Source organism: Piliocolobus tephrosceles, chromosome 5 (assembly GCF_002776525.5).
Source record: "Piliocolobus tephrosceles isolate RC106 chromosome 5, ASM277652v3, whole genome shotgun sequence".
Classification (NCBI taxonomy): domain Eukaryota; kingdom Metazoa; phylum Chordata; class Mammalia; order Primates; family Cercopithecidae; genus Piliocolobus; species Piliocolobus tephrosceles.
In genome coordinates, this window is record NC_045438.1 from 144,025,173 (window position 1) to 144,051,524 (window position 26,352).

The 26,352-nt window shown below is 44.9% G+C and overlaps 1 protein-coding gene across 1 annotated transcript in view; it reads left to right on the forward strand.

The window, feature by feature from the left end:
• The window catches only part of GPLD1 (glycosylphosphatidylinositol specific phospholipase D1), a 62,834-nt gene that overhangs the window by 28,610 nt on the left and 7,872 nt on the right, over positions 1–26,352 (forward strand). The window contains exons 12-22 of the mRNA XM_023209753.3: positions 963–1,083; positions 4,737–4,876; positions 7,180–7,366; positions 11,523–11,633; positions 13,231–13,305; positions 13,406–13,562; positions 14,432–14,573; positions 15,592–15,697; positions 15,783–15,876; positions 23,090–23,266; positions 23,649–23,809. Of these exons, the coding sequence (XP_023065521.1) occupies positions 963–1,083; positions 4,737–4,876; positions 7,180–7,366; positions 11,523–11,633; positions 13,231–13,305; positions 13,406–13,562; positions 14,432–14,573; positions 15,592–15,697; positions 15,783–15,876; positions 23,090–23,266; positions 23,649–23,809 (1,471 nt within the window). The remainder of the gene's footprint in view (positions 1–962; positions 1,084–4,736; positions 4,877–7,179; positions 7,367–11,522; positions 11,634–13,230; positions 13,306–13,405; positions 13,563–14,431; positions 14,574–15,591; positions 15,698–15,782; positions 15,877–23,089; positions 23,267–23,648; positions 23,810–26,352) is intronic.

The window sequence follows — 26,352 nt, forward strand, 5'->3', positions numbered from 1 at the left end:
CCATTCTCCTGCCTCAGCCTCCCGAGTAGCTGGGACTACAGGCGCCCACCACCTTGCCTGGCTAGTTTTTTGTATTGTTAGTAGAGACGGGGTTTCACCATGTTAGCCAGGATGGTCTCGATCTCCTGATCTCGTGATCCGCCTGTCTCGGCCTCCCAAAGTGCTGGGATTACAGGCTTGAGCCACCGCGCCCGGCCGGAAATGTATTTTTATTGTATAATTAATTCTAGCATGTCTTTGAAGATAAATCAGTATGCTGGCTGGACACGATGGCTCACGCCTGTAATTCCAGCACTTTGGGAGGCCAAGGCAGGTAGATCACCTGAGCTCAGGAGTTCGAGCCCAGCCTGGCCAACATAGTGAAACCCCATCTCTATTAAAAATACACAAAAATTAGCTGGGTGTGGTGGTGCATGCCTGTAGTTCCAGGCTACTCAGGAGGCTGAGACAGGAGAATTGCTTGAACCCGGGAGGCAGAGGTTGCAGTGAGCCGAGATCGCGCCACTGCACTCCAGCCTGGGTGACAGAGCAAGACTCCGTCTCAAAAAAAATAAAAAATAAAATAAATAAATAAATGAATAAATCAGTATGCCTACATACCAGTTTCCCCACCAGCTGACACCTGTTTCTTTCCCTTTTATGTGAAATATTGAAATATCTACTTTTTTCATAATCTGGAAAGAATTGAAGCCTTTTACTGCTACCATAGAGCTCTGATATTATAGGAAATATTTTTTCTAAGGATAGGCTTTTAAGCCTTAGAAATGTGTTTACTAAAAGATTTTATGAAATGAAGATTTTTCTAAAATTTTGTTTTCTGTGTTGCTCCTTCAGCCTTCTGATGTTAAAATTTTGTAGTCTTTTAACCTGTGATTAACATGACTATATTCCTCAACTCAGTTTTTCAGGGGATTAATTGTTTTCTCAGTTGTAACCACTTTATTCCTCTTTGTCTTCAACAGCTCGAAAATGCAGAAAAATGATTTTCACAGAAATTTGACTACATCCGTAACTGAAAACATTGACAGGAATATAAACTATACTGGAAGAGGAGTGTTCTTTAGTGTAAATTCCTGGACCCCGGTAAGAATTTTCTGCTCTAAATTGGGGAAGAGGAATGCTGCTTCTTGAGATATCTTGTTTTGCTGAGTCCCTGGGTATTTATTTATCCATTGAAAGTTACCTGTGGTGGGGTGTGGTGGCTGGAAGGCTGAGGTGAGAGGATCCCTTGAGGCCGGGAGTTTGAGACCTGTCTGGGCAACATAGCAAGACCTTGTCTCTACAAAAATAAATAAATTAGCTGGATGTGATTGCTGTGCCTATTGTCACAGCTGCTTGGGAGGCTAAGGCAGGAGGATTGCTTGAGCCCAGGAGTTCGAGGCTACAGTGAGCTATGATCATGCCAGTGCACTCCAGCCTGGGCCTAAACATGAGCCAGGCCAGCAAGTACTCTTGGCATACATATGTGGCTTGTTCTGAAGATGTCCTGAGTCTGCACCTCAGTGGTCTCTGTCAAGTCAAGATGACCCTGGGCACCCAGGCCAGTCCTTCTTTGGACTTAGTCCCAAAGGCGTTCACAATGTTGAAGGCTGACTTTGCATAGCCCCATTGTGTATGAAATTCATCAACGAAGTTATCTGTTAGGACACTCTACTGGGGGATATAAAATGAAAGACAAATGAACTCTGACCCTTAAAAAAGTTCAGTCTAAAAGGAGTGACAAATACAAAAATAACCATTATGTGAGTAGACTGCAACACGTACCATGGTGAGGTAAGGGGATCGTTAGATAGCAGGAAGAAGCGGTGTGGTAGCTCACGCTTGTAATGCCAGCACTTTAAGTGGCTGAGGCAGGTGGATTACTTGAACTCAGGAGTTTGAGACCAGCCTGGGTAACATAATGAGAACCTGTCTCTGCAAAAAAAAAATAACAAAAAATTAGCTGGGCATGGTGGTGTGCACTTGTAGTCCCAGCTATTCCAGAGGCTGAAGTGGGAGGATTGCTTGATCCTGGAAGGGAGAGGTTGCAGTGAGCTGAGGTTGCACCACTGCACTCCAGCCTGGGTGCTAGAGTGACACCCTGTCTCAAAAAAAAAAAAAGGGAGAAAAGCTTCACCTTGGAGGCTATCAGACAGAGAAGGCTTCCTGGAGGGGGGAGCATTCAAGTTAGGCCTTGGACAGTAGATAGTATTTCATCAGTGAGAGTACATTTCTGTTAGTGGATTGGGAAAGTTTCAGGTGTTGGGAAATCTGAGTAGTTGTATTTGCCTAGAGCACAGGACAAGGAATATGAGTTACTGTGAGAGGCTTAGGAAGCTAAGTAGGCATTGGACTGTAGTGGGCTCTTAATGTCAGAAGGATTTAGACAACTTTGTGAATGGGGTCTCTAGGAATTGGGGAAGGGCCTGGTTTAGGTTTAATGCTCTGCTGTCACTGCCTTAAAATTCTTAACAATTTTTTTTTTTTTTTTTTTGAGACAGAGTCTTGCTCTGTTGCCCGGGCTAGAGTTCAGTGGCACCATCTCAGCTCACTGTAACCTCTGCCTCCTGGGTTCAAGCAATTCCCTGCCTCAGCCTCCTGAGTAGCTGGGATTACAGGCCACCCGCCACCATGCCCGGCTACTTTTTGTATTTTTAGTAGAGATGGGGTTTCGCCATGTTGGCCAGGCTGGTCTTGAACTCCTGACCTTAGGTAATCCACCCACCTGGGCCTCCCAAAGTGCTGGTATTACAGGCATGAGCCACTCACTGCCCCTGGCTTTAACAATTTTTTAACAAAAGGCTGCATGTTTTAATTTTGCCCTGATCTCCTTAAATTATGTAGCTGGTCCCGGATCAGGGAGGGTGACCTCTCTCAAAGCACGTGTCATTTTGTCTTGCCATATTTGGATTTTCTCCTTTCAAAAAAATGAATTGTCTGAGGAGGGACTTTATGTTCCCAGTGTCTGTCATGGTGCCTGGCATACAGTAGGAGCTGATTAATTGCTTCCTAGATGAATGAGCAAGTCAGAGCTGGGCTTTAGGATGAAGCAATCTATGCATGGCCTGCCAGTGAGATTAGAATGGGCAAAGCAGAAGGTATAGTCGTGCCTGAAAGATCCTCAGACCCTGTACTTTCCCAGAGCCTGAGCCATCGGGGCTGCCTTAATGCTCTGAGCCAATTGAGCTCTGCTTTGGAGCAGACCTAGGAAGTCTTACTTGGTCTCATGTCACCCTTGGGCAGATTTAGACTTGTGTCCCCTTAACTTGGATGGATCTAGTATCTGGTCAGCTTGTTCAGGGCCATTCTAGTTTGTGCTTTTGTCTCTGCAGTAACCGCATTAAGAACCATTCAATATCTCAAGCTGAGTGGCTTGTTGTCCCCCAAATTCTCTGGCATATGGCTCTTAGCACTCTGCATGTGACCTCTCATGCCTGCCTGGCAGCAAATACAGTCGCATCTCAACTTGAGTGTGGTTTGGAGGCTATCTTGTTTTTTTTGTTTTGTTTTTTGAGACAGAGTCTTGCTCTGTCACCCAGGCTAGCATGCAACAGCACAATCTCGGCTCACTACAACCTCCATCTCCCAGGTTCGTGTGATTTTCCTGCCTCAGCCTCCCGAGTAACTGGGACTACAGGCGCCCACCACCACGCCCAGCTAATTTATATATTTTTAGTAGAGACGGGATTTCACTATATTGGCCAGGCTGGTCTCGAACTCCTGACCTTGTGATCCACCCACCTCGACCTCCCAAAGTGCTAGGATTACGGGTGTTAGCCACCATGCCTGGCCGGTCTGGAGGATATCTTTGGCATCCTGGTGGTGTTCCAGTTTATTTGTTTGTTAAAAATATATACATATATACAAATACAATTAAAGTTCTGGATTGAAAGGACTTGTGCTTTTTGTTGTTGTTGTTGAGACAGAGTCTCATTCTCTTGCTCAGACTGGAGTGCAGTGGTGAGGTCTCAGCTCACTGTAACGTCAACCTCCTGGGTGCAGGTGATCCTCCCAGCACAGCCTCCCAAGTAGCAGGGATTACAGGCACGCTCCACCACCCTTGGCTAATGATTTGTATTTTTTGTTGAGATGGGGTTTCTCCATGTTGCCCAGGCTGGTCTCAAACTCCTGGGCTCAAGCGCCCCTCCTGTCTCAGCCCCCTAAAGTGCTAGGATTACAGGTGTGAGCACTGCACCTGGACAGATTTGTCTTTTAAAAAATTTTAGTCCACCGGGCATGGTGGCTCATGTCTGTAATCCCAGCACTTTTGGGGGAGCCAAGGCGGGTGAATCGCTTAAGGTCAGGAATTCGAGACCAGCCTGGCCAGCATGGTGAGACCCCATCTCTACTAAAATACAAAAATTAGCTGGGTGTGGTGGTGAGCACCTGTAATCCCAGCTTCTAGGGAGGCTGAGGCAGGAGAATTGCTTGAACCCAGGAGGCGGAGGTTGCAGTGAGTTGAGATCGTGCCACTGCACTCCAGCCTGGCGACAGAACGATAACTTTTTCTACCCATGCTGGTCCCAGCCTCTCGGGCTATAACTCTACCGTCCCTCAGCGTAAGTTGGGGATATGATTTCACTATCCTAATTGCCTGTCCTAAGTGATCTTACTTGCTGAAAGGAACTAATGTTCTATTGTTTAGCACTTCTAAAAACTCATTTCCTTTACACAAGTTCAGTATTTTGGACAGGAAACAGTAGCTTTGTTGATTTTGCTAAGTGTCCTTACTTTCTGTAATGATTCTTTTATTTCAGGGTTCCATGTCCTTTATCTACAAGGCTTTGGAAAGGAATGTAAGGACAATGTTCATAGGTGGCTCTCAGTTGTCACAGAAGCACATCTCCAGCCCCTTAGCATCTTACTTCGTGTCATTTCCTTATGCGAGGCTTGGCTGGTACGTATAAGTTTATCTAACCTGTGAATGTTTTCTGCAGTATTAATTTTGTTCAGTCATTCTACAGGTGTTTTTTATTTTATTTTATTTTTGAAACAGAGTCTCACTTTGTCACCCAGACTGGAGTGCAGTGGCTTGATCTTGGCTCACTGCAACCTCTGTCTCCCAGGTTCAAGTGATTCTCTGCCTCAGCTTCCCAGTAGCTGGGATTTACAGGTGTGTGCCACCATACCTGGCTAATTTTTATATTTTTAGTGGAGACAAGGTATCACCATGTTGGCCAGGCTGATCTTGAACTTCCGGACCTAAGTGATTCTCCCACCTCAGCCTCCCAAAGTCCTGGGATTACAGGCATGAGCCACTGTGCCCAGCCCTCTGCAACTGTTTTAAATGGTGCTTGTCAGCACCTTGTTTGTCAATCAATTCATCATCAACAAAAGCATTAATTTATTTGATTAAAAAATGTTTTTTTCTGTACTAGAGATGGGGTCTTGCTATGTTGCCTAGGCTGGTCTCAAACTCCTGGGCTCAAGCGATCCACCTGCCTCAGCCTCCCAAAGTGCTGGGATTACAAGCATGAGTCACTGCACCTGACAAAAGCATTAAATTAATGGTTAAGTTATTGTAACAATGAAATGATCTCCTTACACTTGGTCAAATATGTTTAAATACAAGGAACTTTTGGTTTCCTAAATAATCACAACAATAAAGGATTATTTCATGGAATTTTTGTAAAGCTCCGATGTTCTTGGAGATATATTCTTACAGATTTCTTTTGTAATCTAATAGCATTAGAAGGTTGTAAGCAGATAGCTGTTATAGTGATTTAAATATTGTAACTTCATATGGTAAAAGCTGGTATACCATGACAGTTTTATAAAGAGAAAGTTAGGAATTCCTCTGATATTAAAATTCAACCAAAACTAAGCCCCGCAAAATAAATAAATAAAAACAAAACAAAACAAAACAACAGGAACATACAAAACTAAGCCCAAGTATATAAAAGTGACCATTTTCTGGAAGTTTGGATGAAGGCTTTTTTAAAAAAAATCACACTCCTTAATTCCAAAGGGCATCGCATTTCCTTGGCACAATTTCCTGACTGTCCTTCCTTTCGGGGCCTCTGTGCATTTAGCTCTAGTGCAGGAGACTGGGAGGCGAATGCTGTCTTTACTGTTCGTTCACTTGTGTGTAATGGTCTTCTTGGCCACCTCCCTGAAAGATCCAAAAGGCCTCCTGCTGGGCTGGCAACTACACAAGCACAGCCAGCCACAGGGGCATCCCTAGGGCTATTACTGGCCAGCATTGAGCCTCCAAAGTACAGAGAACAGCAGTGGATCCACTGGAGTGTCTGCCCCTCCCACCAGGTATCACAGCCTTAAACAACTGCTCTTGCCTTTTTCCTTTGTTCTGCCATTTGTTCTGATTTCGGCTTACTGGAACCTCCGCCTCCCGGGTTCAAGCGATTCTTCTGCCTCAGCCTCCAGAGTAGCTGCGATTACAGACGCCTGCCCCCATACCCAGCTAATTTTTGTATATTTAGTAGAGACGGGGTTTCACCATCTTGGCCAGGCTGGTCTCGAACTCTTGACCTCAGATGATCTACCACCTCGGCCTCCCAAAGTGCTGGGATTACAGGCATGAGCCACCACGCCCAGCCTGCCATTTATTCTTTATGTGGCAGTAAGAACTAGAATAAACAAATGACTTTTGGTCTTTCCAGCCGTAGTAGTGACACTTGAACCTTTGACTCGGTTTATCCAGCTCTATAACTGGTGGCTTGTGGAATCTCATCTAAACTACTAAATATGTTGAACACTTGATTTCTTGATTTGGCCCACTACCAGGTGCCTGTGTGGCTATGGTAGAAACATAGTCTGTTTCACACAAGCTTGTCTTTGGTCAAGTAACACATTGAAATGAGTTGAGCAGATCAGAAAGTGGCCTGAGCCATTGGCTGGAGGGACTTGGCTGGACACGAATTTCCTCTTTACTCTCAGGCAAGCCCTGGTTTTGTGTATAAGACAGGAAGCTTCATGAGGATACCTTCCATCCTCTCAGATTATGTGGTCCAAAAATGCTTAGAGGCCTTGATTTGTCCATTTTTATTTTTCCCCTTGAAGAATGAGACTGAATTTCTCAAACAATACAATGTCAGAAGTGAATATTCACAACAGTCACGCAGGGTAGAAAAGTCAGTGAGAGAGAGTGAACGGACTGGGCTCTAGAAAGGAAAGAAGCAGGTGACAGCTTTACCCCTAGTGCTCAGTGCATACCATGGTGGGTTCCTTCACTTCCCTAAGGGCAATGACCTCAGCTGACCTCAACCAGGATGGGTACGGCGACCTCGTGGTAGGTGCACCAGGCTACAGCCGCCCTGGCCGCATCCACATCGGGCGCGTGTACCTCATCTACGGCAATGAACTGGGTGTGCCGCCTGTTGACCTGGACCTGGACAAGGAGGCCCACAGGATCCTTGAAGGTTTCCAGGTGAGACACCATCTCATTCTTTCTCTTCTAGTGGTCAATAGCCACTGCTTACATTTTGTGGCAGATTCTCCAGGATGAGTAACTGATAACAAGAATAATTACAGTAACAAACAGCGGATGGTGTACATTTGTGAAGCACTTTTTATTTTTAAAAGCATGTTTACATCATTTATTTTATTCTATCATTAGTCTAATACCTTCCAAAAACACACATGCTATTGAGAACTGCTTTGAGTGGCCAGCTGGGATGTGATTTCTTGATAATATAATTGATAATATAAAACCTCTTTATACACACACACACACACACACACACGAAATGTATGTATTTATAAAACTTTGTAAATATTTTAATTAATTAGTTTGTTTATTTATTTGAGATGGAGTCTCTCGCTCTGTCACCCAGGCTGGAGTGCAGAGGCGTAATTTCTGCTCACTGCAACCTCCGTCTCCTGAGTTCAAGCAATTTTCCTGCCTCAGCCTCCCAAGTAGCTGGAACTACAGGTGCACACCACCATGCCTGGCTAATATTTTTATTTTTAGTATAGATGCAGTTTCTCCATGTTGGCCAGGCTGGTCTCGAACTCCTGACCTCAGGTAATGCACCCGCCTAGGCCTCCCAAAGTGTTGGGATTACAGGCGTGAGCCACCGTGCCTGGCTAGAATTTTAGATTCACAGAAAAGGTATAAAGACAGTACAGAGAGTTCCCATGTACTGTTTACTCATTTTCCCCTATGTTAACATCTTACAAAATCATGGTATACTTGTCAAATATTAAGAATAAAAACAACATTGGTACATCACTACTAACTAAACGCCAGACTTTCTTTAGATTTCACTCTTTTGTCCGAAGTGGCTATTCATCACCTGAAAACACCTGCAGTGACTACAGACATTCGTCATGGAGTCCAAGCATTAATTCCTCCATAGAGCGCTAGGGTCCTGGAAAGTTTTTCTAACATCAGAGGCTTTAGTTTTTGTAACAGCAATAAGTGGGGGGGGGAGGGGGGGAGGGGGACGGGGTAGACAGAGCCCTGCTACTAGTCATCGGCGAGTGTGGGGCTTTTGGTGACACTGTCCTGGCACTGCATTCTCTGAGTGTCAAGCGTCAGAGGGGGAAGGAACCCTAGACTTCCGGTCAGATCGTCGCGGTTCTTGTTCTGGGCAAGCCACTTACCCTTTTGCTGTGAAGTTAATCCTGTGAAGAGAAAATAAGATGGTACACCTGAACATGCTTTTTTTGTTTTTTTTGAGATAGAGTCTCACTCTGTTGTCTAGACTGGAGTGCAGTGGCATGATCTTGGCTCACTGCAGCCTCTGCCTTCTGGGTTTAAGTTATTCTCCCGTCTCAGCATCCCAAGTAGCTAGGACTATAGGCATGCACCGCCATGCCTGGCTAATTTTTGTATTTTTAGTGGAGACGGGGTTTCACCATATTGATAAGGCTGGTCTTGAACTCTTGACCTCAGGTGATCCGTCCGCCTCAGCCTCCCAAAGTTCTGGGATTATAGGTGTGAGCCACTGTACCCAGCCATGAACACGCTTTCAAAAATAAGAAGTACAATGGTTTATGATCTAGTTTAGGCTCTGATGAAAGGAGCTCTGAATCCAACGTGTACAAATAAGGTGACTGGCTAGTGTATAAGGTCACAGTCCCAGAGGGACAGCATTTTTCAGAGCCTTCTGACACCACATGAAAGATTTCCAGAAGACGTCTATCTAATCTTGTTGCTTCTTACTTCTCTACAAAGCCTTTCCCCGTCAGACTGTTGTGTAAAGTATAAACCTGTGGGTGCATATAGACAGGGAATAAGACAGGAAAACTGCTTCCTGTGGCTGCTAAACTCTCTCAAATACCACTTGGGTGAGAAAGGAAGTGGCTCCATGCCCTCCTCCCCCAGTGACCTTTGATAATTTCAAAGATGGCAAGATACAGGCATGGACGAGGGATGGGAATCCTGCCCTCAGGCCCTGACTGCAATGAGCATCTCCCTGTCCTCATTGATAATGAAGGTTTATGATAGATATCTCAAGGCATGGCCTGCTTTAAAATTCTGTGCTCCTCTAGGAATGATTGGCTGGCCCATAGGAGGGCTGAGCGGTGCAGCTGATGGTGATGATATGAACCAGTCTTCAGTGGGCAGAGCCCTGAGTTATTGGTTCCCACCCTGCCCTAGCGTGTTTTGTGTCCCCAAGCAACATTTTCTTGTTTATCAAGTTTCTGCCTTATAGAAAGGGGCAGTGCTTATAGATGCCACTGCACACGGGTGTGGAGAGATTACCCAATAAATAATGGACGTGGGTCCTGCAACATGTGTGTTATGTGGCAAGCACCACTGTGTGAAAGGCCATTTATTGTTACATAAGTTGTGAAAGAACTGGAGAACCTGGCTCGGCGCTGTGGCTCATGCCTATAATCCCGGCACTTTGGGAGGCCAACGCGGGCAGATCATGAGGTCAAGAGATCGCGACCAGCCTGACTAACGTGGTGAAACCCTGTCTCTACTAAAAATACAAAATTAGCCAGGCGTGGTGGCACATGCCTGTAATCCCAGCTACTCGGGAGGCTGAGGCAGGAGAATAGCTTGAACCCAGGAGGTGAGCCGAGATCACGCCATTGTACTCTAGCCTGGCAACAAGAGCGAAACACCATCTCAAAAACACACACACAGAGAGAGAGAGAGAGAGAAAGAATTGGAGAACCCAGTGAATTACTTTCAGGTCTACGCTGATTCCAGACAGTAGGATAAGAAAGATATAGAAAGTCCACTTTGGAAGAAAAGTGTCTCTGAAGCGATTGAGTTTTCCATCTGTAAACTGTTAAAGTGAGGATGCCAGCAGTTCCTACCTCAATGCATTTAAAGTGCTTGGAACAATGTCTACAGCAGCACCGTCCTGCAGGTGCTGCAGGTACTTTCTGTACTGATAGGAATGTTCTGTAGCTGTGCTGTCCAGTGGCTGCTAAACTCTCTCAAATAAAACATGGGAGACATAAAACACAGGCTTTGAACATTTGAAATGTGGCTATTGCAACTGAGAAACTGAATTTTTATTATTTATTTATTTATTTTGTTTGTTTTGAGATGGAGTTTTGCTTTTGTCATCCAGGCTGGAGTGCAGTGGCATGATCTCGGCTTACTGCAACCTCTGCTTCCCAGGTTCAGGCAGTTCTTCTGCCTCAGCCTCCCGAGTAGCTGGGATTACAGGTGCCCGCCACCACGCCTGGCTAATTTTTATATTTTTAGTGGACATGGGGCTTCGCCATGTTGACCAGGCTGATCTCAAACTCCTCAGGTGATCCGCTCACCTCGGCCTCCCAAAGTGCTGGGATTACAGGCTTAAGCCGCTGCACCAGGGCAGAAACGGAATTTTTAATTCTATTTAATGTTAATTACTTTAAATTTAAAGGTAACAGCCCTATTTGGCTAGGGGCTACCACCTTGGTCAGCATGGGTCTAGAACATCCTGAGTATTCAACAAATGTTAGCTACTGTTGCTGATGTTACATGATTATTATTTTATATACTTTCTTTTTTTGTTTGAGGTGGAGTCTCGCTCTGTTGCCTAGGCTGGAGTGCAGTGACACAGTCTTGGCTCACTGCAACCTCCACCTCCTGGGTTCAAGTGATTCTCCTGCCTGGGCCTCCAGAGTAGCTGGGATTACAGGCATGTGCCACCACACCTGGCTAATTTTTGTACTTTTAGTACAGATGGGGTTTCACTGTGTTGGCCAAGCTGGTCTTGAACTCCTGACCTCAGGCAATCCACCCACCTTGGCCTCCCAAAGTGCTGGGATTACAGGCGTGAGCCACCACACCTGGCCTATTTTAGGTACTTTCGAAGATAAGTTTTGTGTTTAATGTGGGTCAGAACATACATGAGGCTATTTTCTACAAACCTAGAACTCATAAGAACTGACCCTTTACTTTCTGGCATCTCTGCTTCCTCTCAAGGCAGACAGACATGCTGAAAATGTACTTAGTGCAGAGCTCCCTGACTAATGTGTTGCAAATATGTTACAGCTTGCTGCTGCACCTTCAGCTTTTGGGTGGCGGGGTTGAGGGGGTCCCCAGGCCTCTCTACTCCCTGGGAGTCAGGAATGTTCTTTCCAACACCGTGGCTTAGCCCAGGGGAAGTAAACTTGTGCCTCTTCAGCCCTCAGGTCGGTTTGGCTCAGCCTTGGCTGTGTTGGATTTTAACATGGACGGCGTGCCTGACCTGGCTGTGGGAGCTCCCTCGGTGGGCTCCGAGCAGCTCACCTACAAAGTAAGGCTGCTGCTGGGGTAGGGTTGGAGAAGAATGGGGTGGCAGGGAGGGGACTCTGAGGGAGGCCAGTGCTGGGGCGAGCCCTTGGAGCAAAGCAGACAGCCAGTGTATCAGACAGAGCATTTGTGAGCAGATCATCTCAGGCCCCTATGGAGTTCTTGCCGTGACCTTGAGTTACCTTGTAACACCTGCTGCTGCCTCCCTGGCCTTATTTTGGCCCTGTGGTTTCCAAATTCCACCAGGTACTTTGCTCTTTTTTTCGTCCCCTACCGTGCTGAATGCCAGTGAAGGGATACAGAAATTCCAGCTAATCTGTAATTTCTGGCTGTCAAAACAGCGAGGTGACTTCCCGGGGACCTCTCCTCAAATGCTGGATCCCTGCCTGTTGCCTCCTTTCTTACTGAGGCAGAGATCCTGGGCTCTGGACCACAGGGCTTGCTTCCCACAGGTGCTTCCTACCACAGCAGGGCCCACGAATCCGGGCTCCATGTGTGACCGTGGAGGTCGAGGGCCCTCCCTTGCCGGCTGCCCTTGGCACGCTCACCTCTTGCCCCTTCCTCCTCACACTCCATTTCTAGACATGCCAGCAATCTGTCACATCCTGCACTCATCAGGCTGTCTCATTTTGCGACCTTTGCTCATACAGTTTCCTCTGCTTGAAAGGCTTTTTCTCCCCTGTCTTTCTTTAGGAGTGACAGTCACTTCTTGCCGAAACTATTACCTAACTGCTGGGTGAGGCTGATACTTCTTTGTCCCCACATAGCATCCTGTGCTTGTACCTGTGTTACAGCCCCTTCATCCCTGGGTGTCATAATGACATGTATGCCAGCCTTTCAGGAGGATAGAGATTGGTCTTCTTTGTCATTGTGTACCTAGTACATGGCTTATGATGGAAAAGAAGTGCTTGTAGAATGAATGGGGATTGAGACAGGCAAGTTGTAAGAGGAACTGATTGGTAACACAGAATAAAATAGCACAGTATGTATCCTCAGGCAGGCAAGTGGTACCGATGTGGTATGTTGGCATTCAGATGTGCCATGGTACAACGGGGTGTAGCCCGGGGGCTTCATAGAAGAGCCTGAAACTGTGCTAGGCCTTGAAGTGGGCAAGGAGTTGAGTAAGTCATTCTGCAGGCACACTGCACAATTGTGTGTGGAGGATCTTGAGTAAGACATCATGGAGGCAAAGATATAAGTGCCATCATTTCTGCATTGTGGAGTCTCATAGTCTGATGGAAGTGACAGACTTTAAACAAATTCCTTTCAGCGCAGCAGCAATGCATAGGATGGATTTCTGTCTGTCGTCAAGCTCCCAACCATTGGGGGTGGTGATAATTTGACAAGGTCTCGCTTTAATTAAAAATTTATTTTTCGTGGACCCGGAATCTCACTGGACCCGGAATCAGCACTGTTGTCCAGGCTGGTCTTGAACTCCTGGCCTCAAGCCATGTTCCCACTTGGGCCTCCCAAAGCACTGGGATTATAGGCATCAGCCACCATACCTGGACCCAGAGCCAGTCCTTTTTGTCTTGCTGTTGTTTAAGGTTCTTGGGTCACCACCAGAGCCTCATGTCTGTCTGTTGTTTGTCTTTATCTAGGGTGCCGTGTATGTCTATTTTGGTTCCAAACAAGGAAGAATGTCTTCTTCCCCTAACATCACCATCTCTTGCCAGGTATGTTTACCACTTTAGCCAGGTGCAGAAACCTAGAACTTACTGTATCCTAATTGCCACCAGGGCTGGGTAAAATGTGCTTTCCCGGTTTCTTCTTAAGGACATCTACTGTAACTTGGGCTGGACTCTCTTGGCTGCAGATGTGAACGGAGACAGTGAGCCCGATCTGGTGATTGGCTCCCCTTTTGCGCCAGGTGGAGGGAAGCAGAAGGGAATTGTGGCTGCGTTTTATTCTGGCCCCAGCCTGAGCGACAAAGGTAGTGCCTGAGGGGGAATGGGTGGAGACCATGGCTGCTCTGTGTGTCTGTGCGAACTTACCCTGCATAGGGGTTTATGGCCTTTTTCCTTATTCCATATCATATCACCAACATTTTCTAACAGCCTGTTACTCTTAAAGATGTTCTGGCAAGTGATGTGCATAGATTCACTGAGAATACAAAAGGTGACCCACAATTTCTAGGTAGAGAGCCAAAGAGGGCAAATAGACTATTCCCATAGTGTCTCCATGTAAAACAGAAACACTGAGGAGACTTTGCACCAACAGCATCTCAGTGGTGCGCTCAACAGTCCATAGCCATTTTTGTTTGTTTGTTTTGTTTTGAGACAGAGTCTCACTGTGTCACCCAGGCTGGAGTGCAGTAGCATGATCTTGGCTCACTGCAAGCTCTACCTCCCAGCTTCAAGCAATTCTGTCTCAGCCTCCTGAGTAGCTGGGACTACAGGTGCATTCCACCACGCTTGGCTAATTTTTATATTTTTAGTAGAGACGGGGTTTCACAATATTGGTCAGGCTGGTCTTGAACTCCTGACCTCAGGTGATCCACCCGCCTTGGCCTGCCAAAGTGCTGGGGTTACAGGTGTGAGCCACCACACCTGGCCCAGAGTCTTTTTAAATAGCATCCTCCGCTCCACAGAAGTGAACTCTAGAAATGTATTTCTCGTATGAAGTATGAGATTCATTTTTGACATTGGGGTCCTGGGATCAGCGTGGGAACATAAAAGATGTCTGGCAAAAGCTCAACAAAATGAACCCACTTCTATTAGGCTACGAAAAGGACCCTTTCTTTTCACCCCAGTAGTCCTCTCACTTAAAGTGTTAGTAAAAAGGACGAGTTGTCTTCTTTAGAGAAACTGAACGTGGAGGCGGCCAACTGGACGGTGAGAGGCGAGGAAGACTTTGCCTGGTTTGGATACTCCCTTCATGGTGTCACTGTGGACAACAGAACCTTGCTGCTGGTTGGGAGCCCAACCTGGAAGAATGCCAGCAGGTGAGGCTGATGCTGGGGCTGGGACCCGTGACCACAGGGTCAGGTACCAGTTGCTGTGGAGCCCACTGAGCTTTGGACTCAGGCAAAAGGGCTAGGAAATGCTTGACCTTTGAAGGAAAAGCCAAGGCTCTGGGCAAGGTTGCAAATTCTCCTCTTTAGAAATACAAAAATACAATAGACAAGTGTATTACTTTCTCACAGTCCTGGAAGCTAGAAGTTGAAGATCAAGGTTGAGGTCAGAGAGCTGGTTTCTCCTGATGCCTCTCTCTTTAGCTTGCAGATGGCTGTCTTCCCTCTGTGTGTGTCTGTGACCCATTCCTCGCTTCTGTTTTTTCTTTTGGGAGGAGGGGGTGAGGGTTCACTCTGTTGCAAAGGGCAGAGGGCAGTGGTAACTCACTGCAGCCTCGAACTCATAGGCTCAAGGGATCCTCCTGCCTCAGCCTCCTGAACAGCTGGGATTACAAGTGTGTACCCATGCCTAACTAATTTTTTTTTTTTTAATTTAAAAACATTTCTGTAGGGATGGGTTTTTGCAGTGTTGCCCAGGCTGGTCTCAAACTGGCTCAAGTGATCCTCCTGCCTCTCCTCTTCTTTGAAAGAGACGCATTGTATTGGATCAGGGTTCACCCAAATGACCTCATCTTAACTTAATCACCTCTTTAAAGATTCTGTCTTCAAATACAATCACATTCAGAGATACTGGTGGTTAGGACTTAAGTGTAGGGATGGGAGGACCACCACTGAGCCTGTAACAGTAGGTACCCCTATACCTCTATCCCAGAGAGTCTGCTGGGAGGCCTGTCAATTGGGAGGCAGAATGGTGGGTGTGGCACCTGGAGAACCTGGATGTTGCAATTAACTCCGATAGTCCCCACGCTTTCAGGCCTAGGGTCACAGAGACAGAGAGCCTGCTGGGAGGCCTGGATGGGGGGAGGTGCATTTCCTTTCCTTGCACTGAGTACCTGGCCTGCTCTCAGTCTTGTGCCCTGGCAGCTAAGCCCAGTGTGCTTCATTCTAGGCTGGGCCATTTGTTACACATCCGAGATGAGAAAAAGAGCCTTGGGAGGGTGTATGGCTACTTCCCACCAAACGGCCAAAGCTGGTTTACCATTTCTGGAGACAAGGTATGGCAAGCCCTCCCCCACAGGAGAGTGGACACTCCAACGAAGCTTTCTCGCCTATACAGTATTGATTGATTGTATCTCACAGGCAATGGGGAAACTGGGTACTTCCCTGTCCAGTGGCCACGTACTGATAAATGGAACTCTGACCCAAGTGCTGCTGGTTGGAGCCCCGACACGCGGTAGGTCACGCACCGCGAAACTTTGCTTCCTTTCAGTCGTGGCTCCTTGTACACATTGTATTGGAGGAAAGTTACGAGATCTGGAGCTGAACAGATCTAGGTTTAAATATTTCCTTTTTTCATTAATAGCAATCTATGTAACTTTGGGGAAGTTACTTCACCTCTCAGAACTTTTGTATCACCATCTACAAAACTGAAATTATAAGTATTTCTGGCGGGGTGTGATGGCTCACAGCTGTGATCCCAGCACTTTGGGAGGCCAAGTTGAGAGGATCACTTGAGGTCAGGAGTTGGAGACCAACCTGGCCAACATGGTGAAACCTTGCCTCTGCTGAAAATACAAAAATTAGCCAGGCATAGTGGCACACACCTGTAATCCTAGCTACTCAGGAGGCTGAGGCAGGAGAATCGCTTGAACCTGGGAGGCAGAAGTTGCAGTGAACCAGGATCATGCCACTGTACTCCAGCCTGGGCAGCAGAGCAAGACTTCGTCTAAACAATACAATGAAATAAAATAAAATAAAAATCTATTTCAAAGGTTTGTTGAAAATGACATATGAAAGTAACTTAATGTGTTTTAAAGCCCCTATCCTGTTGAACTTGGAACTAGAGAAAAATTGTATAAGTGAGTTCATTAGGAATAGGTCCACTATGAGGACCTATCTGGTTTTTTTTTGTTTTTTTTTTTCTTTTTTGAGACAGTCTTGCTGTGTCACCCAGGCTGGAGTGCAGCAGTGCTCTTATGGCTCACAGCAGCCTTGACCTCCTGGGCTCAAGTGATCCTTGTACCTCAGCCTCCTGAGTAGCTGGGACTACAGGCATGTATCAGCCACCACACTGGCTAATTTTTTATTTGTCGTAGAGACAGGATCTCAACATGGTGGCCAGGCTAGTTTCTAACTCCTGGGCTCAAGTAATTCTCCCACCTCGGCCTCCCAAAGTGCTGGGATTACAGGCAAAATCCACTGCACCCAGCCCTGAAGACGTATTTTAATAAACCGTTATTTTATTTATGGGAAAGAGAGTCTTTTTTTTAAAAAAAAAAGAACAACAAAAACTATTCCCTCCCAGATTATAAAGGTGATTTATGCTTATTGTGAAAATCTGTGAAATTACAAGGAAATATACAGAAGGAGAAAAATCACCCCTTACCCAGATATTTAAAAACTGAAGCTTATACCTATATACGATATTGTCATACCTAATTTTTTTACTTATTTTATGTCTTAAGCACATTCTCATGCTAGTAGATATTCTGCTAAAACATGATTTTTGATATCTACATTGCATTTTTTTCATGCCAACATTTACTAACATCACCCTGTTGACGGAATTGTAGGCTTGTTTCCAGTTTTACATTACTGTGAATAAGAAATTATTGAACACTCATGTACCTAATCTTTGACTGCCTTTCTGATTCGTTTTTGGATAGATTCCTGGAGATGGAATTCCTGGAGTACAGGATCGAATCTTTCTAAAAGCTCTTGTTATATATAATCAAACTATTTTTCAGAAAGATTTTTGTTTCATGCAATATGGGAAAGATTTGAATAATAGGCAGAAGTGGATCAGGCAGGCGGGGTGTGGTGGCTCACTCCTGTAATCCTAGCACTTTGGGAGGCAGAGGTGGGTGGATCACTTGAGGTTGGGAGTTAGAGACCAACCTGGCCAATATGGTAAAACCCTGTTTCTACTAAAAATACAAAAATTAGCCAGGTGTGGTGGCAGACACCTGTAATCCCAGCTACTCCAGAGGCTGAGCCACAAGAATTGCTTGAACCCGGGAAGCAGAGCTTGCAGTGAGCCGAGATTGAGCCACTGCACTCCAGCCTGGGCGACAGAGCGAGACTCCGTCTCAAAAACAAAACAAAACAATACAAAAAAACAACAACCAAAAAAACCAGTTTCTTTTGCTTTAAGTTTTCATTTCTACATTTGTCCTCCTTCGTTCCGTCTTGTAGTGACGGTCTCAAGCAGTAACAGTAGTAATTGCTGTAATGAGCCCAAGAATTTGAGGCCAGCCTGGGCAATATAGGGAGACCCCATCTCTACAGAAAAAAAAAAAAGCTAGGCATAGGCATGGTGGTGTGCACGCATAGTTCCATCTACTCAGGAGGCTGAGGTGGGAAGATCACTTGAGCCCAGGAGTTTAAGGCTGCAGTGAGCTATGATCGCACCACTGCACTCCAGCCTGGGCAACAGAGTGAGACCCTATTTATAAAAAAATAATAATAATAAATAGAAAATAAGTTTGATTATAACTTTTATATATGTATATAATGTTAATTTATAACATATAGGTATATAACTATACTACATATAAATGTATATAATATGTATATATGACATATACATGTTTGTATTACACTATTAATATGTATATATTATATATACATATGTATATGTATTAATTAATGTATTAATATGTATATATAACATGTATATATGTTATATACACATATTACATATATGTGTGTATATGTACATACAATGTATACAGATTATATGTGGATATGTGTATCTATAATATATATGCCTATAATATATACATGTGTATCTATAATATATACATATGTGTATCTATATGAATTGTATATAAATGTATATATTAGATATAAATATATATAAATTAATGTCACAGTCAGGTTATTGTTATTGATATATTTCGCCCACATTGTTCAGATTTTCCCATTTTTACTTGTATTTTACTTGTATTTCACCCACACAATTTGTGGGGCCCAGTTCCAAATAAAAATGCAGGGCCCCTTGTTAAAAAATTGTTGAGAATTTCAAGTCAGAGACAGGCCAATGTGAAGACAGGCATAGGACCTTTAGAAATGCAGTGCCTGTGTGACCATACGGGGCACACGTCTTGCATACTGTACAACTTTTCAAATCTTGGAATCAGGTTAGACACAACTTCCCTCATTTCCTAATCTACCGCAATTTTTGCATAGTACCTGCGTTTTATCACAAACATCCCGAATATGCAGCTTTGCAAAGATGTGGCATCACTGAAAGGAATGCAGGTCTCTCATGTCGTAACTGTGACTGGCCTCCACCTAGTAGTTCATGTGGTGTCATATGTCACTATTACCTTTGAAATTTCAAAATATCGACAGCATCTCTGCGAGTTCACTGAAGCGCTTCAGTGTGCAGTTTGGGAATCACAGCTGTAAGGCACAGATTAATCTAAATTTGAGGATTTTAATCTACTTTTTTTTTTCTTTTTGAGACAGAGTCTCACTCTCTTGCCCAGACTGGAGTGTAGTGGCGTGATCTCAGCTCACTGCAGCCTCTGCCTCCCAGGTTCAAGCAATTCTCCTGCCTCAGTCGCCTGAGTAGCTGGGAGTACAAGCGTGCGCCACCGTGCCAAGCTAATTTTTTTTTTTTTGTATTTTTAGTAGAGACGGGGTTTCGCCATGTTGGCCAGCCTGGTCTCAAACTCCTGACCTCAGGTGCCCTGCCTGCCTCGGCCTCCCAAAGTGCTGGGATTACAGGCATGAGCCACTCACCCAGCCACTACACCATTTTATATCAGGGACTTGAGCATCTGTGGATTTTGGTGTCTGTGAGAGGCCCTGGAACCAATCCCTTGTGGATACTGAGGGATGGCTGTATTATTTATGGTAGTGAAAAGCTGGAAATAGCCTAAATGTGAAAAGAATCAGATTTAAAATTTTATAATCCACAAAATCTCTATTTTGTTTAAAATGTGTGTTTATAGATATCTCTCTACCTAACTACCTATCTCACTCTCCACAAAGAAATATATATTATGTAAATTTTCTTCTTTATGCTTTTTTTTAAATAGATGGAGTCTTGCTATGTTGTCCAGGCTGGCCATGAACTTCTGGGCTCAAGTGATCCTCCTGTCTCAGGCTCACAAGTAGCTGGGACTACAGGCATGTGCCACCACACCTGGATTATGCTTTTTTTTTTTTTAGTATTTTTCATACTTTTGATAATGATGAAATATAGAAGATCTTCTTGACATCTTCATAGTTTTGACTATTTTGCAGTAATCCTGAAAGCTGGTGACATTAAGTGACTTATAGTTGATAATTTTTCTTTTTCTTTTTAAGCAATAGGGTCTTGCTCTGTTGCCCAGTCTGGAGTGCAGTGGTGTGATCACAGCTCACTGTAACCCTGAACTCCTGAGGTCAAGTGATCCTCCTGCCTCAGCCTCTTGAGTAGCTCAGACTACAGGCACATGCCACTGATGCCGTATTTTTTTGTAGTGATAGGATCTCACTGCATTACCCAGGATGGTCTCCAACTCGTGAGCTCAAGTGAGCCTCCTGCCTCAGCCTCCCAAAGTGCTGGGATTATAGGCATGAGCCACCGTGCCCAGCAGGTTTATAGTTTTTCTGAGACACAAGTATGAACCATGTTGCAAGATGATATCCTCTTTCCTGTGGTTTTCAAGAGTAGAGTTGGTGAGATGCACCTATGTTTTACAATAGCTCTGTTGTTTTCGGCTCCCTCCACTGGAAGAAAAGTTCCACTTGAGAAGTAAAATACTTGTGTGTGTTTATTTAAAAAATACCTGCCACCCCCGCAACCCAAACACAACCCTAGGGGCTAGTGCTCATGGCAGAAATGAAGACAATGTGGAGGTCAAAAAGATAATGGTCCTTAATTCGAAGGTATAAGCATTACAGACGGACTTCTATGTTAAGTAGAAGGTATCAGCATTACAGAAAGAATTCTATGTTATAAGTAGCATTCTAGAATTTGAGAATTCATAAAGGCTTCTGCATGTAGCCCTTTTAAAAGCCAAAGTTCTTCAGGATTATTTTCATTACTAAAATAATATAGAAATGCCTACAACATTACCTTGAGTTTTTTCTCCTTAATTGTCTAAATGTGTATGATAATCCATTGTTTGATTTGCATGATTGAGAGGATGAGGTGTTTTGAATGACTGAAATTTCCAAGTGTCTAGATTCTTCTGTTTTAATTCTGAAGAATTAAAAAAACACTGGTGAAATTATTTTAAATTATATACTTCTCTTCTTTAACAGAATGTGATGCATGTTAGAGATCTGGGAGTATTGATTAATTACAATTCTTCCTCATCCTTGTGCATTTCAAATCATTTCTGAAATAGATTCATGAAGCATTCAGAGGGATAGCAAAATATGTACTTTTGAAGAGCTGACATAGTTGGATTAGAGAACACAGTCTCAATGGGCAGCCCTATTCAGGTTAATTCTTGTTCCAGAAGCTGGACCTTGGGGTGACTTCTCTGAGATTCTCCCACATTCAGTGGGGCAGTGTTCATCCTGTCAGTGGCAGATCCAGAGGGAGAAGCCTCAGGTACCCTCCTGCCTGTGGAACGACTGAGGCAGGGAGTGGACAGAGAGCTGAAAGTATTACTGTATTCCTGGGCGCTCCAGGGAGCTCATGGTCCCTTTAGGAAGCATGAAAAGAAAGGGAATGTGGCCAGGCATGGTGGCTCATGCCTGTAATCCCAGCACTTTGGGAGGCTGAGGCAGGCGGATCACGAGGTCAGGAGATCGAGACCATCCTGCCTAACACGGTGAAACTCCGTCTCTACTAAAAATACAAAAAATTAGCCAGATGTGGTGGCAGGCGCCTGTCATCCCAGCTACTTGGGAGGCTGAGGCAGGAGAATCGTTTGAACACAGGAGGCGGAGCTTGCAGTGAGCTGAGATCACGCCACTGCACTCCAGCCTGGGCGACAGAGCGAGACTCCGTCTCAAAAAAAAAAAAAGAATGAAGATTTTCTCTCATTTCAACTTTTCTTGATATTTTGGGCTTTCACTCTGAATATTAACTATTGTACTTTGTTGGCACATTGTTTTCTTAGGAGACATTGTGTTAGGTCAGGTTGTTTACCCTACATCGGAAAGCTCCAGATTGCTGAGCTTTTAAAACACTATTTCTTATTTCCTACTGTTTTCTAGTTGCTGACTCTGCTTTGGGCCCTCAGTGGCTTCTAGTGGACAGTTTCCTGTAAACAAGGCACAAGTTTCTCCGAAAAAACAGGTCAAATTAGCTCAGTTTTACACACAAAACTCAGTGGACACTGACGTGAGATCGTATCCACGCACTGACACTTTGCCAACATACAGCAAACCTCTCAGAGGGCCACCAGCCCCGCCAACCCACAGGTGCCATTTGTATTTCTGAAATCAAAGCTCTGTTCCAAATAACAGAGTTTACAGCGAAATTCCAACAACTAGCTTTGAGTTTGTTCAAAATTCATTAATTCAATAAACACTTTATTAAATACTTGTACAGAACCAAGCACCATGCTAGTTACAGTGGACAGAGAGACAAAGCCATGACCCCATTGCTTGTGGAATGGACGCCTGATGCAGGATACACAGGAGTGAATGCAGAGCAATGCTGCCCTGCCATGGGTATTCGGAAGGCACTGGGCCAGCTCATGTCCACTGTAAAATGCTTACCTGAACTCGGAGGTCCTGGGGTCGGGACACAATCACTTGACCGTGTTTTGTGGGCCCCAGCTGTCTGCAGTTCTTGTAGTTCTGCTGCGTTTGTGCCCAGAGCTAAAGTCCCACCGGACTCAGTGTTATTATGTATGGGAGCACATGGAAGCGGCCTCTGCTCTAGACCAGGGAGGTTAGGAAAGGCTTCCCAGAGGAGAGGACACCTGAGCCAAATTCTGCAGGGTGAGCAGGAGTAGCCAGCAGAGGGATGTGGACGGGGAGCACGGGAGCGTATGCCTCTATTCCAGGCAGAGAGCATATCATGTCCAAAGGCCGAAATTTAACACATAGATTGGGCCGTGGTTTAAGTTCATAATGATGAAGTGTAGGTGAAAGGGTTAATGGCGCTAGAGACCCAAGTGGGAGTCAGATTCTGTAAGGCCTTATGAAGAGTTTGGACTCCATCCAGAGTTCACTTGTGTTTGGATGTGTCAGTCATGGGGGTGACGTAGGCAGTTTGTGATATGAGAAAATAAAAAGGTGGTTGTGTGGAGACTGTATTATGGGGATATGACCGGAAAAAAGAATACCTGCCTGGAGGGAAATCACTGAAGCTCTCTGCTGTTTGTGCCTTGGTGCCCAAGCTGGTTGGACCTCTCTCTCTGCCGGAGTTGACCAGCACTGTCCTGTAGGATCCTGAGTGATCAGCGTCACTTGAGAATGGGATGCTATTCCGTGTTCTGTAATGCCTTCATTTTTGTGAGGCCAGCAGGATCTGTGGTTCATTTCAGATGACGTGTCTAAGATGGCATTCCTGACCATGACCCTGCACCAAGGCGGAGCCACTCGGATGTACGCGCTCACATCTGACGTGCAGCCTCCGCTGCTCAGCACCTTCAGCGGAGACCGCCGCTTCTCTCGATTTGGTGGCGTTCTGCACTTGAGTGACCTGGATGATGATGGCGTAGGTAAGAATAAAACAGGACCCTTTGACAAGAATTGAGTCCCTTTGCCCAGTGGGTGGATTTCCTAATTGGATCATCTGGGCTCTGCCCTTATAATTGACAGCCCCGTGGCCCAAGGACGTTTAGATAGATCTTGAATCAGACAAGACCAGAGAGGGAGTTGCACTTCTGGAAGGTGGTAATATGAGAATCACCTGTGGTAATTGCTATTGATGAATAACGTAGGAAACAAAAGCCTTTGCCTTTGCCAGGATGAAATCACGGCAGGCTAAAGGAGACATGAATATTGTTTGCAGGAGGCTGGGTTAGGATCCAGTAGCAGAACAAGGAAAAGATGACAGTGAGGAGTCAAATACTTCCTTCTGTCAGTTTTTATTGTTTACAGATGAAATCATCATGGCGGCCCCCCTGAGGATAGCAGATGTAACCTCTGGGCTGATTGGGGGAGAAGATGGCCAAGTTTATGTATATAATGGCAAAGAGACCACCATTGGTGACATGACTGGCAAATGCAAATCATGGATAACTCCATGTCCAGAAGAAAAGGTAAAGTGTTCTATAAAATTCTATACGTTACTGGGAAAGGATCACTAATCACTGATTCCTTGTTAACTCATGTCCACTATAAAATGCTTACCTGAATTCATACATTCTGGGGTCAGGACACCATCATCTGCCCATGTTTTGTGGGCCCCAGCTGCCTGCAGTTCTTACAGTTCTGCAACATTTGTGCCCAGAGCTAAAGTCCCACCGGACTTGGTGTTATGTAGGTTCCTGGTCACACAGCCTCCCACTGCTTGGTTAGGCACCCACAGCATAGAAGAAAGAAAACAGGCCATGGCCATTGGAGTTTCTCTTTTTAAAATAGAGACGGGTTCCTGTTCCATTGCCCAGGCTGGAGTGCCATGGTGTGATCATGGCTCACTGCAGCCTCAAACTCCTGGGCTCAGGTGATTCTCTTGTCTCAGCCTCCTGAGTAGCTAGGACTACAGGCATGTGCCACCACACCCAGCTAATCTTTGTATTTTTTGTAGAGATGGAGCCCCACTATGTTGCCCAGGCTGGTACTGAACTCTTGGGCTCAAGCAGTCCTTCCACCTGGCCTCTCAAAGTGCTGGGATTACAGGCATGAGCCACCATGCCTGGCTAGCCACTGGAGTTTCATTAAAACGGCCTGTCTTTTGCTTTTTGTTTCATTTCTTTGTTTATTCCTGTTTTGGGTGAGTTTCCTTAAGTTACATTTCCTGAGCCTAAAACATTTGGCCATTATTTAATTTTTTTTTTTTTTTTTTTTTTGAGATAGAGTCTGGCTTTGTCACTTAGGCTGAAGTGCAGTGGCAGGGTCTCGGCTCACTTCAACCTCCTCCTCCCAGGTTCAAGCCACTCTCCTGCTTCAGCCTCCCAAATAGCTGGGACTACAGGTATGCGCCACCAGGCCCGGCTAATTTTTGTGTTTTTAGTAGAGACAGGGTGTCACCATGTTGGCCAGGTGGCGATTACAGCCCAAAGTGCTGGGATTACAGGCATGAGCCACCACACCCCACCTATTTTAAAAATTTTTAAATTATTTTTTAAATTGCAAAATTAGTGAAAGTTTACTATGAAAATTTTAGAAAATACAAAATGTACAAAGAAGAGAATTAAAAATTATCTATCTAAAATTCCACTCTGCAGAACTAATACCTATTTACCTTTAGAGCGGATCCTGCTGGTATTTTTCCTATGACTTTAATTACTACCATTTATTGTGTATTTAGTATGCATATGCTAAGAACTGTGTATCATTTAATCCACATAAAAGTTATGAAATTAATATTATGCCTGTTTACAGATTTAAAAAATTAAAGATCTTAGCTGAGTGTGGTGGCTTACACCTGTAATCCCAGCACTTTGGGAGGCTGAGGCAGGAGGATCCCTTGAGCCCAGGAGTTCAGGACCAGCTTGGGCAACATAGGGAGACCCTGTCTTAAAACAAAAAAATTAAAGATCAGAGAGGAAGTTTATTCAAGGTTACACTGCTAGGAAGGACATGGCACAACAGGAATTTGTACCAAGATCTGATTCTAAAGCCTACCCGTAAGTATTACACTATGTGTGTGCATATTTTGGTTGACAATTGTGATGCTATTGTGCATAATTTGTGCATAATTTTGTAACTTTTTTTTTTTTAATGGAGTCTCACTCTGTCATCCAGGCTGGAGTGCAGTGGCATGATCTCGGCTCAGTACAACCTCCACTTCCCAGGTTCAAGTGATTCTCCTGCCTCAGCTTCCTGAGTAGCTGGGACTACAGGCGCACACCACCATGCCCAGCTAATTTTTGTATTTTTAGTAGAGACGGGGGTTTCACCACATTGGCCAGGCTGGTCTTGAACTCCTGACCTCCAGTGATCCTCCTGCCTCGGCCTCCCAAAGTGCTGGGATTATAGGCGTGAGCCACTGCGCCTGGCCACTGCGCCTGGCCTTAACTTGAATTTTTTTTTTTTAACCTACCAATATGCCAAGAACATTTTCTTATGTTATCTGATATTCTTATATAATACGATATTTACCGGCTGATGAGTGTTTTATCTACAGATAAAATAGTTTACTTACCCATTATTTAAGTAACTATTAGTCATTTGTGCCATTTCCAATTTTCACTGTTTTAAATAATATGGTAAATAGTCACATAAACATTTTTATACATCTGGTTAATTTTCTGACCTGTATTTCTATAAGTAGAATTTCTGGGGTCAAAGGGCATGCACATTTGTAAGGCTAATCAAGAAATGTAGAAATGAGGCCGGGCATGGTGGCTCATGCCTATAATCCCAGCACTTTGGGAGGTCGAGATGGACAGATCACCTGAGGTCAGGAGTTCGAGACCAGCCTGGCCAGCATGACGAAACCCCCTTCTACTAAAAATACAAAAAAATTAGCCAGGCGTGGTGTTACATGCCTGTAATTCCATCTACTCAGGAGGCTGAGGCGGGAGACTTGCTTGAACCTGGGAGGCAGAGGTTGCAGTGAGCTGAAATTGCGCCACTGTACTCCAGCCTGGGTGACAGAGTGAGATTCTGTCTCAAAAAAAACAAAAAAAAGAAAGAA